Source organism: Astatotilapia calliptera, chromosome 17 (genome assembly GCF_900246225.1).
Source record: "Astatotilapia calliptera chromosome 17, fAstCal1.2, whole genome shotgun sequence".
In the NCBI taxonomy this organism is placed as follows: Eukaryota; Metazoa; Chordata; class Actinopteri; order Cichliformes; family Cichlidae; genus Astatotilapia; species Astatotilapia calliptera.
In genome coordinates this window covers 1303336-1316254 of record NC_039318.1, presented here as the reverse complement: position 1 = coordinate 1316254, position 12919 = coordinate 1303336, and the positions used below count along the sequence as shown (strand labels likewise).

General features: G+C 43.6%; 1 protein-coding gene across 1 annotated transcript in view; it reads right to left on the bottom strand.

Annotated features, from left to right (window-relative positions):
* The window catches only part of chst11 (carbohydrate (chondroitin 4) sulfotransferase 11), a 98653-nt gene that overhangs the window by 22993 nt on the left and 62741 nt on the right, over positions 1-12919 (bottom strand). The window contains exon 2 of the mRNA XM_026146709.1: positions 5162-5247. Within this exon, the coding sequence (XP_026002494.1) occupies positions 5162-5247 (86 nt within the window). The remainder of the gene's footprint in view (positions 1-5161; positions 5248-12919) is intronic.

Here is a 12919-nt window from a genome sequence, read left to right as displayed (position 1 = left end):
ACTAACCAGTGAAGTGAGTATAAACATGGATCCTGACATTCAAGTGGGAGCTACTCTGACATGTCAGCTGACTCCACACTGAGCACAGGAAATGTGAGAAAAGCGTGAGACACCAACACTGAGGTAACCAGCGTTTTTAAAAATATATAACCCCAAAATGTGATGCACACACACACACACTGATGAATGGTTTAGGGGCAACCCAGGGGTCAGGGGTCAGGACTTGCCCAAGGATGCCTCACAATACAAACTGGAGGAGCTGGGGATTGAACCGCTGATCTTGTGGCCACCTTCATACTCCGTTTAAAAACTATTATTACAACCATGCATATCTGAACTGTTTGGCTTTCAACTTAACGTTGATGAGAAGAATTCACCAACAAGCCAAGAAACCTGCATAACTCTGAACGATTGTATTTTTCTTATCAGACTGTCCTGTTACTTTTGGACAAACTCATGCATGTTTTCTGGCAGCAGAAAAGTTTGTAGTAAGAACAAGAAAATAATTCTCTAACTTTTATTAAATGCACTTCAGAAGAAATCCTGGCATCTGGACTTTATGATGTCAGAGGTGGATATGGATGTGATTAGGAGACAACAGCAGTATGATTAAGGCAAACTATTGTTTTAAGCCCAAACAGATGGATCATCAAAACAACTTGAAGCATCTGTGTATCCTTGGATCCCTCAGCACAAACACAATGAACACACATAGACGATGTTAGCCTACATTAGCTGAGTCATTCCTTTTACTACGGCACAGATCTGAGCATCAAGTCTGATTTCTGATTCAGCATTAATGAGTGAGCTGGTATAATCTGTTATAACTGCCTCTGTGAGCCAGCCTGTCATTGCTGGTTGGAGGATAAAAAGGAAGAAGGATCATTAGCAGGTTTCTTTACTGTATTTAGATGTACTCTGACCACATGTGGCCACGTTAAATTACTTAATTACATTCAGCATCTGATTTAAATTGTGGTTAATAAAACTATCTCTGAGGAGTCAGAGCTTAGCTTTAATATAATGTATTCTAAAAACACACAGGTTCAAGTCACAAAGACGAGGGTGTCATTGGGCTTTTGGAAGTCTAAGCGAGACCTTGTAGCTCCCGCCTTCTGCGCCTCCAGGGCTCAATAAGAGGGAAGTTAAGCCCTGAATTAAACACTTGACTTCAGATTTATTTAAAGTGAGCTTTTTTGTAAGAAAACCAGCGAGCATGTATTAGCTGAAAGCAAAAACATCCAAAAGAAGAGAGCGGCACGGAGAGAGAGGAGTGCAGATTATTACAGAGTAGCATATTAAAGGGCTGCGAGGAGCTGAGTGGGTAAATGAGAATACTGCAAGGGAAGCTTTCATTTACTTTTGTTTAATAAACTCTGGAGCTGTGTATTAAAAGTGACGCTGGGAAATTATAGATATGAATATGAGTAAATCTCTACATGCAAATAATAACAGTAAAGCTGCAGGCCTGTCAGCAGTGATGCTGGTGTGTGCAGGCTGTGTTTGCCAGTCACATGAATCATACCTCAGACAGCACGGCCCTGCTGACAGAACGGCCTGAGGACATGGACCCTGTTGCTGTATGCATGATTAATACCGTATATAGAGACATGATGTTGTTCACTAGCAAGGATGCCACCTACAGTGGGGCAAAAAAGTATTTAGTCAGCCACCGATTGTGCAAGTTCCCCCACTTAAAATGATGACAGAGGTCAGTAATTTGCACCAGAGGTACACTTCAACTGTGAGAGACAGAATGTGAAAAAAAAAATCCATGAATCCACATGGTAGGATTTGTAAAGAATTTATTCGTAAATCAGGGTGGAAAATAAGTATTTGGTCACCTCAAACAAGGAAAATCTCTGGCTCTCACAGATGAAGTGTACCTCTGGTGCAAATTACTGACCTCTGTCATCATTTTAAGTGGGGGAACTTGCACAATCGGTGGCTGACTAAATACTTTTTTGCCCCACTGTATTTAAACTGGTTCCAATATTTTGAAGTTTCATTAGATTTTCTGCATTTCGTTTCAATCATTTCTATCATGCAGCAGTTAAAAATAAAAACAGGTGGATGGAAACACGCCTACAGTCTGCATAAACCTGCTACTGTGAATGACTGCACGAGGTCGCTGTGTAGCCACCATGTAGGCTGCTGCTTGCAAAGTTTATGTTTTGTAAAAGTGGATTACAGATGCACTAAAAGCACAAAGTGAGGTTTTCATATTTATATGAGTCTTACATTTATTTCTATTTATGATTCTGTTTTCCGCTCGACGCCCACACACACACACACACACACACACACACATCTCTCTTTGACCACTGACCCCAAGCACCCTGCTAAAATTTACCCTAGCTGCACTAGAAGCCTCCTCTACATAGAAATATATCAATGGTGCTTCACATGAGTGGGAAAAATCATCCAGGGAAAATCAACTAACGCCAGGCCCATGTGCGCCTGGTCTAATCTTAGCTGTCCAGCAAACCGTTTAAATTCCTACGGTATGCTTTTAAAAGGTCCTGGGTGATAAATGGCCGACAGTGAAATGGAAACGGAGAGAGGGAGAGGATGAGGGACAGCCTGAGACAGCGCGCAGCAGAACACAGTGAATAAAGGACAACAGGAAGCGTGAGGTAAGACACTGTCGGGGTTAGCGGCAGAAGAAAGAGGCATGCAGACAGGAAGTGATAGATGGTAGGACATTGATCAGAGAGCAGAAGAGGAGCAGAAACTATCCAATCTATCACCATCACCTCCAGCAGTGTCCTCCTGTCATGCTCCTCTCCTCAGTGACTGCACTGCTGGCAGGTCGCGCTCAGCCCCGAGAGCCACAGCTGCACAAAATGTGCATCTCCACAGTGCTCCAAAATGTGCCTGATTTAGTTGATACTGCATACTGCAAAACATGTACACTTTCCATCCTTTCCAACCATCTTTTGAACATTAAGTTGTTGAATTGATTTTCTACCTTCGAGGCACTCATTGGTTTCAGCTCACTTGCTTGAGATTGGTAATCCATCACAGTGAACATCGAGGCACAGTTTCATTATCACAGCAAGCAGGGTTTCTTTGAACGTTCCCCTCTCTGATGCAGGCTGTTTGAAGTTAAGAAGACTCATACCTGTGCAGCCACACTCGCTGGTTCACCTACAGCCTGCTTTACATGCTGTAGTTTCCAGTTTTCTCATGAAAACTAAACATATTGATGATACACTGTCCAGATAAAAAGTTACATTCCAAGAAGGTAAAACACTCGAATTCTAATTGGAGATAAAGTATCTGAATTTCAGGCGTGGGACCTCGCCTCCAAACATGCGCCTGCGCCTCCCCACACAAGCTGTTCATCTTGTTCGGCCCTACACTGTAGAGGCTCTGGTATTACACAAAGGGAACAATCAAAAGAGGGTCAGTTCCTCTTGCTGGCAGGACATGGAGGGTTCAGCTTGACAGAGTGTGACGTCCAGCACCAACCTGGCTGCACTCAGTTCTGTGTACATGCACGTCTGTGTAAGGATGTCTGCTGTACCTGAAACACTGCATAGACCAATCCTATAGTGGTACCTAATAATTTGGACCAACTGACGACTCGTCTCTCTGATATTTGATAGTAACCTTTTGACTGCAGCACGCTGTTATTTTAAACTAAGAGGTGACCACACCTTTCAGGACGCAGTGCCTGAACTCTGCAGCAGCCCTCCTCAGCTCATCAGGTTGGCTGAATGAGTTTGCTTAAAATGAAACATATTGTTGTATGTTAGCATTTCCTTTCATCTTGCATCCATTATTTCGGTCATACTTTATCTGTATGCTGCATTCGCTTTAATGCATGTTTATCCAAACTGGAGCATTTTGTAACCGTGTGTTTGAAGCAGCACACCGACACAAGTGAAGATTCATCTGAGAGGGACAAACTGAACTAGACCGAGTGCTGAACTTTATTTATTTTTTCTACTTTATGGGACAATTTTAGACTTTTCAGGTCAAAATAATAGCCATCACTGCCAAATCCTTCTTCTGTGAGCATTAACAGACTGGGCACAGATTGTTGCAGTTTTCACTAGACTCATTTTTCCATGAAATATAAAACCTATAAGAATATTCTATACATGGTATTAAAGTTAGCAATGACTTTGTTAGTGCCATCCTTTTAAAACATTTGCTTTTCTCTGGTCCCCCTTCAGTTCAGTATAGCTTATGAGCGCAGCACTGTTGGCAGCTACATTTAAAGTGCTGCCAAAGCTTCTTTTTACCCTTGAATTAAAAAGCTCTCTGGGTGATAGGAAATCATAGCAAACATAGCATATGCTCAGGAGTAATGTGCAAAACCACTGATATGGTTTGATTCATTTGATTTTATCCCAGCCATCGCTCTTAAAGTCATTCACATGGTAGGTGTTCTCTATTTTATGTCCTTTGCTTCTTTAATTGTAAGCATAAACCGACGAGGCTGAGGCCTGTGTCTGCATCTCCTTCTGATTTTTCCTGCGTCAGTCTCTTCACTGTAAACTGTCCAGTAAAACTCGAGCCATTAAAATGACATCACATTATACGCTTTAATTTCATGCTGGCAATCACACTGTTATAGCAGGCAGCGTGCGGTCAGATGGTCGTCGTCCTGTAAAGCGTTTTAAATCGTGAAAAATGAGATGAAGCAAGGTTTCACTGGCTGGGACAGACATGACAGCACTGTAATAGTCTCGCTGTTTATGCGATATGAAAAAATGCTGCAGAAAAGAGCTTCTAGTAGGAGTTTGTCATTTCCTCACTGTCCTTGAAAAGGGTAAATTGTGAGACCTGAGAAAAACCTCTGTCCTTTCTTGTGATTTATTGTCTGCTCTCATTTATGATACAATCGGGATGACTTATCACCTGAGGCCGGCAACATTTCCTGACCAAGAGACGGAGAATCAATCATTATGCTGAGCTTTCACAAACAGTCAGCTGTTTCCTCAGGTAAAGACTGAGCATCAGTCCTGTGGGCACCAACAGTTAGAAAAGAAAATATCTGCCTTCTAAACATGCAGGCAAAGACAAATATAGGCCTTCTTCCACCGCCTTCTTCAGGCGAAAACCTGGAGTAAAATACAAATGTGAAAACAGATGCAGGTGGTGATAAGGAGATGACAAGGGCGCTTATGGAAGTGGGACAGTGTCCTACCTGTGTGGGGTTGTAGAGCTCCTGCAGGGCATTGCGGGATCCTTTCCTACAGCAGCCTTCCACCATGAAGGGGTTCCTCCGCATGACTGGAAAACAGATGATGCTCCAGTAAGAACGGAGGACATTCAGACTTACTGCAGCTGTTCTGACACAGCAATCATTTTGACAGCATGCAGTGCAGAACACACGTCATCCTATATAAAAACATATCGTTTGGGTTGGATTATTTTTCATGCAGCTATCAGTGTGAGAACGCCTCCACGACACTTGAGGCTGGCTCCAAGCGTCCATCCATCCTTTCTATACAGTCTGTGATCTCAGCTCATAGCTGCTCAGCAGCGGTGACTGTGGCCACATGTGGTAATTACACAACAGTAACGCCTTTTATTCCTCACACTGAACACGAGTCTGTCTACATCCAAGGGGGCTGTTATCCTTTGACTGATGAAAGATTAAATCCCAGCTTCCCTTTATTTTTTACTCCCTTCCTTGAATATCCCACATGTGGAAGCATCACCTTGAACAACCAACTGCTGCAAGTGGCAAGCAGAAAGCTACAGGGATAAATAATGAGAGCAGTGACTATATGCCAAGGGCAAAGCCACAGTTCAGTGTTTATTTGGCTGGATCTCAGCTCTTTATACAACTCGATACAGAGCAGTAGCTGCTGGCACCGGCTCAGTGGGAGCAGCCAGCGCAACACTTTGCCTCGGCCAGCACACTCTCTCCAATTACTCTGGACGGAAAAGTGCGCAAGAACGGCGCAGGATCAACAGGAAAGGAAAGGAACCGCTAACGAGAAAGCCGAGGGTTTAATAGCACTTTGTTCTGCACGTCATCTGCCTCGTGTTCGTGGATGAACGCGTGTTCTTGCCATCAGGAAAGCTAACGATGAGAATAACAAGAGGTGTACATTCATTTCTACGGCGAGTTTCCATCTGTGAATCAGGTTTCACAGCATGTTTGCCAACCACAAAGCAACAAAGTAGGATTATACGTGGACAACAGAGTATGTTTACATTTAAAGCACACTGATACTGTTCAACTGATCAGGGGTTAAAATAATAGCCAGACCTGTTTCTAAACACCACAGACTTCTTATGGGTTAAGAACTATTATAGTTATATGAAAACAAAGCAGTCAAACACACAGTTTTATATACGCTGTATGTTTGAAATGGATGGTCCACAGGCCTTCTGCACACAGGCCACAGGGCTCAGAGGCTGAGGAAGTCCCAGAAAGACAGAGGTGCTGCAATAAAGAGGAACAAAGGGATGAAAAAGACAAAATTACCAGAGAGACACAAAAGACATCAAATACTCCAAAAGAAAACTGAGAGACACAATGTGATTGCAGACAAAGTCACAAAAAACCTGCTGCAAAACACACAAAGAGAGACAACGCAACGATGAAATGATGATGAAATAATGAACAAAACAGCAGAGATGCAACGAGCAGTGGAAGTAAATACGAATGAACACAACCACAGACAAAGTTCTGCCACAAAGAGATGCAAGAAAGAGACTAAATGGCTATAAAGTGCAGCAACTGGACCACAGAGAGATGCTATTTCGAACAGTTTTGTGATGCTGTCAGTTTTGCGCATGACATGGAGGGCGTGGCTTCTAATTAATGATCAGTTATTGGTTAATGATTCAGGATCAGAAGCCAGATAAACACCGTTGTCCTGTTAGACCTACACTTTATGAGGGTGTGTGTCTGTGTGCCCGTTGGACATGCTGCAAATCTGCTGTGCAGAGCTGATAATGTCACAATGGATATTTGCTCATCTGCAGCATCTAACAAATGTGTTGACCGCAAACATGTAGCCTGTGTACACAATATCTGATGAAGATGTCGTTGCAGTGTCATCATCATTATTATTATGAATGTTATTTAGTGATTCATTTTTCCTGTTGCGGAGAACTTTCCGTCAGGACTGATTGAGGGGCGTGTCCTCGCCTCTCTCGTCCTCCGCGTCACAAGAGCATCAAAGCAAAAAACAGAAAAGGAGACTCTTGATTTTTTCAAATCCTGCTTAAAAATTGAAGAATGGGGTGTGATGGGGCTGGAACTGAGCACAGCCTGGATCCCTGTAAGAGACGTGTAATCCTCTGTTCACACGAATCCTTTGACAGAGCCCTAGGGAGTGAGCCGGTGCTTGTTAGTGTAACGAGCCCCAGCAGACAGCAATGACCTTCAAACACCAAAGGGAATGCTAGACAGAAAGGAGGGATGCCTTTACACACGCTATGTGCAATTAACCATGCACAGACACACACGAGAGCGTGATTGATAATAGTTTTGTGAAAGCTGGTCTTTAATAATGCAGTTCAGCACTCCGTCCTGCTGTGGACGTTGTAAATAGGCAATTAATGCTGGCTTGGAGAACAAGAGCTCGCAGCACAGTAACGCAGTTGCATAGTATTTGCCTTTAAGGTGCTTCCACAGGCCAGCTCAAACCCAGCACATACACACACGTCTCCAGCACCAGTAAGTCAGTACAAGCTGAATCAGCAGACGGTGGGCCACTGCTGATTGCTGTGGACACAGCCCTGAGGTGGGTCTCAAGGTATTAAGGATTTAGTGTCTGAGTGTGTGTGATTGCACTGTGTTCACTGACAGGTTGCACAGCTGGGGGGATTCTTATTCACTAGCACCAGTGGACCCAGGGCTAACTGGAATGGAGGCCATAATAAATCAGGCATCGGTAACAGTCACTACAATTGAAGAAGAGGCTTGAATAGACATAAATGAGCTAGTTGTATTGTGGGGACCTTTCACTTGTTACTCCACATAAGAGCACTGTTACACATGTAACAAATCTTATTTACTACCTCGGAGAAAATGATTATATATCTTAGCACATGCTCTTAGACAACTGGATGCAATAAAATAAAAGAGGAGGCTGAAAGCAACCACACAGAGCACAGAGGAACACAACTGCAATGAAAAAACATGCAAAAGCCTGAGACAAACTAGAGAATCAATGAAAGGTATGATTTTACTTTTTAACAACGTGGATATTAGTTAATATGTACAAAGATATAACATCATTATCATGTTATGTCAATAGATACAACGTGACCACAAAGAAGCTTCCCACAGGGATGATGAAAATATACAGTGGGGCAAAAAAGTATTTAGTCAGCCACCGATTGTGCAAGTTCCCCCACCTAAAATGATGACAGAGGTCAGTAATTTGCACCAGAGGTACACTTCAACTGTGAGAGACAGAATGTGAAAAAAAAATCCATGAATCCACATGGTAGGATTTGTAAAGAATTTATTGGTAAATCAGGGTGGAAAATAAGTATTTGGTCAATAACAAAAATACAACTCAATACTTTGTAACATAACCTTTGTTGCAATAACAGAGGTCAAACGTTTACTATAGGTCTTTACCAGGTTTGCACACACAGTAGCTGGTATTTTGGCCCATTCCTCCATGCAGATCTTCTCGAGAGCAGTGATGTTTTGGGGCTGTCGCCGAGCAACACGGACTTTCAACTCCCGCCACAGATTTTCTATGGGGTTGAGGTCTGGAGACTGGCTAGGCCACTCCAGGACTTTCAAATGCTTCTTACGGAGCCACTCCTTTGTTGCCCGGGCGGTGTGTTTTGGATCATTGTCATGTTGGAAGACCCAGCCTGGTTTCATCTTCAAAGTTCTCACTGATGGAAGGAGGTTTTGGCTCAAAATCTCACGATACATGGCCCCATTCATTCTGTCCTTAACACGGATCAGTCGTCCTGTCCCCTTGGCAGAAAAACAGCCCCATAGCATGATGTTTCCACCCCCATGCTTCACAGTAGGTATGGTGTTCTTGGGATGCAACTCAGTATTCTTCTTCCTCCAAACACGACGAGTTGAGTTTATACCAAAAAGTTCTACTTTGGTTTCATCTGACCACATGACATTCTCCCAATCCTCTGCTGTATCATCCATGTGCTCTCTGGCAAACTTCAGACGGGCCTGGACATGCACTGGCTTCAGCAGCGGAACACGTCTGGCACTGCGGGATTTGATTCCCTGCCGTTGTAGTGTGTTACTGATGGTGACCTTTGTTACTTTGGTCCCAGCTCTCTGCAGGTCATTCACCAGGTCCCCCCGTGTGGTTCTGGGATCTTTGGTTACCGTTCTCATGATCATTTTGACCCCACGGGATGAGATCTTGCGTGGAGCCCCAGATCGAGGGAGATTATCAGTGGTCTTGTATGTCTTCCATTTTCTGATGATTGCTCCCACAGTTGATTTTTTCACACCAAGCTGCTTGCCTATTGTAGATTCACTCTTCCCAGTCTGGTGCAGGTCTACAATACTTTTCCTGGTGTCCTTCGAAAGCTCTTTGGTCTTGGCCATGGCGGAGTTTGGAGTCTGACTGTTTGAGGCTGTGGACAGGTGTCTTTTATACAGATGATGAGTTCAAACAGGTGCCATTCATACAGGTAACGAGTGGGGGACAGAAAAGCTTCTTACAGAAGACGTTACAGGTCTGTGAGAGCCAGAGATTTTCCTTGTTTGAGGTGACCAAATACTTATTTTCCACCCTGATTTACGAATAAATTCTTTACAAATCCTACCATGTGGATTCATGGATTTTTTTTTCACATTCTGTCTCTCACAGTTGAAGTGTACCTCTGGTGCAAATTACTGACCTCTGTCATCATTTTAAGTGGGGGAACATGCACAATCGGTGGCTGACTAAATACTTTTTTGCCCCACTGTATATATACACATATATATACACACACACAGCACAGAGGCACTAATCATGGCAGCACAAGAACAAGCTCTGAGTACAAGATCCATAGAGGCTGGGGTCTATCACACCAGGCAAGACCCCAGGTGCAGGCTGTGTAAAGATGCCCCAGAGACAATCCAGCACATAACAGCAGGGTGCAAGATGCTAGCAGGCAAGGCATACATGGAACGCCATAACCAAGTGGCCGGCATAGTGTACAGGAACATCTGTGCCGAGTATAACCTGGAAGTCCCGAGGTCAAAATGGGAGAACTAAGTTCCTGTGGGACTTCCAGATACAGACGGACATAGTGGTGGTAGACAAACAGAAGAAGATGGCCGTAGCGATAGACGTGGCGATACCACACGACAGCAACATCAGGAAGAAGGAACATATATACAGAAGCTGCTTCCATCAGCTGGAGTGAGCTGTTATATTCAGCCTACGTGTTTCCATTTTTATGGTAAAACAAATTTCTCTGTAGGTTTGTGCAAATGAGACCACCCTGGAGAAAGAAGTGAGAGAAAAGCTCATCTTTCTAAATCCCTCACATGGTGCAGAACTTGCCCCAAGCACACATACAGACACACAAACCAAAATGTACAAGTTATATTAAATCTGTCCACACAGGCCTTATCTCTCTGCTCTGATGCCTCCAGGCATCACATACACAGCCACCACGCACAGCTGTACTAATGAACTTTTTAGTCTGCCAGTATTCCTGCGTGTGTTTGTTACCTTGAAGTAATGGATTAGTCACAGCGCATGAAGGCCTGGGACTGGTGCGACAAGGCTGAAAACCAGCTTCCAGAACTCTGCATGTAATCCAGTCAACAGGAACACAAGGTCACCTCTACCAGTACCTGGCTCCTTAATTAGTGGGAACTGGGCTGAACCTCCACCATCACCTGCACCAGCTGGCTGGATGCCTGAGCTCTGGAATCAGGTAAGGTCATGGGAAAGCAGAACCTTATTCACTTCCTCAGTGCTGACAGTATTGATTGTGCACCATCATAACACACACACACACACACACACACACACACACACACACACACACACACACACACACACGCACGCACGCACACACACACAATGTGGATGCTAATAAGCTTTCAGACTCACAGATTCTCAGCGTACATGAACATGTACATTTCGAATGCTACAGCGAGCAGAGCACGTTACAAATGCAGGCCCTGCATGTGTTTGTCAGAGATACTTGAAATTTAACGGCAATGGTTTGTTTGTATAAACAAACATGCATAAACTTTTCCAATAAGCAGATCTTCAGCTCTGCTTTTGACCCTTTATTTGCTAACATTTCTGAAACTTCAATACGCACAGTACAGCACGTGTGGATATTAGTGAATTACTAAGTAAAGTAAAGCTTTGGTTATTGATTAGCTGTATGGTGCATCAGCTGTCATGTTTATGCTGGCACTCTGCATGTCACACAGCTGCAAAGTTTTCCCTTTTCTCTTCAAGCTGTTGCAAAATCTTCTTCTTCAAAAAAGAGGGTTACCGGGGCTCACCCTGCACCCGGCCTGGGGAGGGAGGGGCCACTGTTGCAAGCAATTCAGTGCGTGTACCGCTGCAGTGAGATCTCAGTCCAGAACAATAAAGGTACAGAAATAGTGTTGGTTTGTTTTTTCTCTCTGACCAAAGATGAAAATACTGCAGCCAGTTCCTGTCCATTAGTCTCTGGTGGATTAAATTCAAATTTTTTATTTGTCACGTACACAGTCATACACAGTACGATATGTAGTGAAATGCTTGGACAACTGCTCGTGACCTGATTAGCACAAGAGAACTGCAGCTACTGGTGATTTTAGTAATTGAGTACTGTATTGATCTTTCCACTGATTAATTGAGTAACCAGTTAAAATATACTTTCAAAAATAGCCTTTACTCTGTCTTCTTGAAGTAGTTCCAACAGTATCTCCTGGATGAGGTCACTTTTTAGCCGTACCTCTGTGGGCTACACTGTGTGTGTGCAGACAGACTTCAGTTCCACATTAAACTACAACAACTGTGTAAAGCTCAGGCTTAGGTAAAAGCATGTTTGTGTGACTTTGAGTACTTTAGTGCCCCACTTGAGAGCATAAGGTCTAAACTACAAGTGGAATATAAGTTATATAGTTATAGTGTCTATGATATGGCATATAAGCAGCAGGCTACAGCCATGAGATCGTCCGTTCTTCTGCTGTAGCTTGAGGACATTGCCTCATTTGGCCTCTGCTCTCAGGGGATCTGGGCAGAACATGCTGAGCCATTAAGATGCTCTTTCACTTTCATTTCCCTTGAGATGCAGTTCTTCTAAGTTTGCTGTCTCATCAAGCATGAGTCAGCGAACCTAACACTGTTTTGGGTTCAAATGTGCTTTTAAATCAAACCCCAGCTAAGGTCTGATAGCCCCTGGAACTTCGAATTGGTTTATTTTACTTAGTCAACCCCGCCACACAGTTATTTAAATGTATACTTTTCTACTACAGCTCCTGATTTGATCTTTTTCTTGGACATATTAGACAATAAACTACTGCTAGATTTTTAAAGTTGGTGGTTGCCATATTTTGGTATTGCTGGTCACAACGATCCCTTCTCCAGTGCCTCCTGTTAGTAGATTTTAGATGATCCAGTCTGTGTTATTCTCAAACTAGCATTGCTGGCTGAGAACTGGTGTGTGATAAGGCACCAGCTCCAAACTGGCACTTTAATTACATGACGTGCTTTTAGAGCCAGGATTGAGTGTACAGGAGACACCAACACACATGAATGAAAACTTAGAAACAGCTGAAACCCATCAGAGGTGCTGAGGCAGACTGAGACATAGCTCTGCCTCCACCACTGACATGGTTCCTGCCTCCTCCTCATTCAGTAACACTCACTCCCCTGCCAGCCCAAATGGCAGCAGTCTCCAGCGTTACCTCGAAACTAAGAGGCGCTCTGCGCACTGAACAAACATCCATACGCACCACAGATAAAGAGTGCACACAGCATTCAGTCACTGTGATATG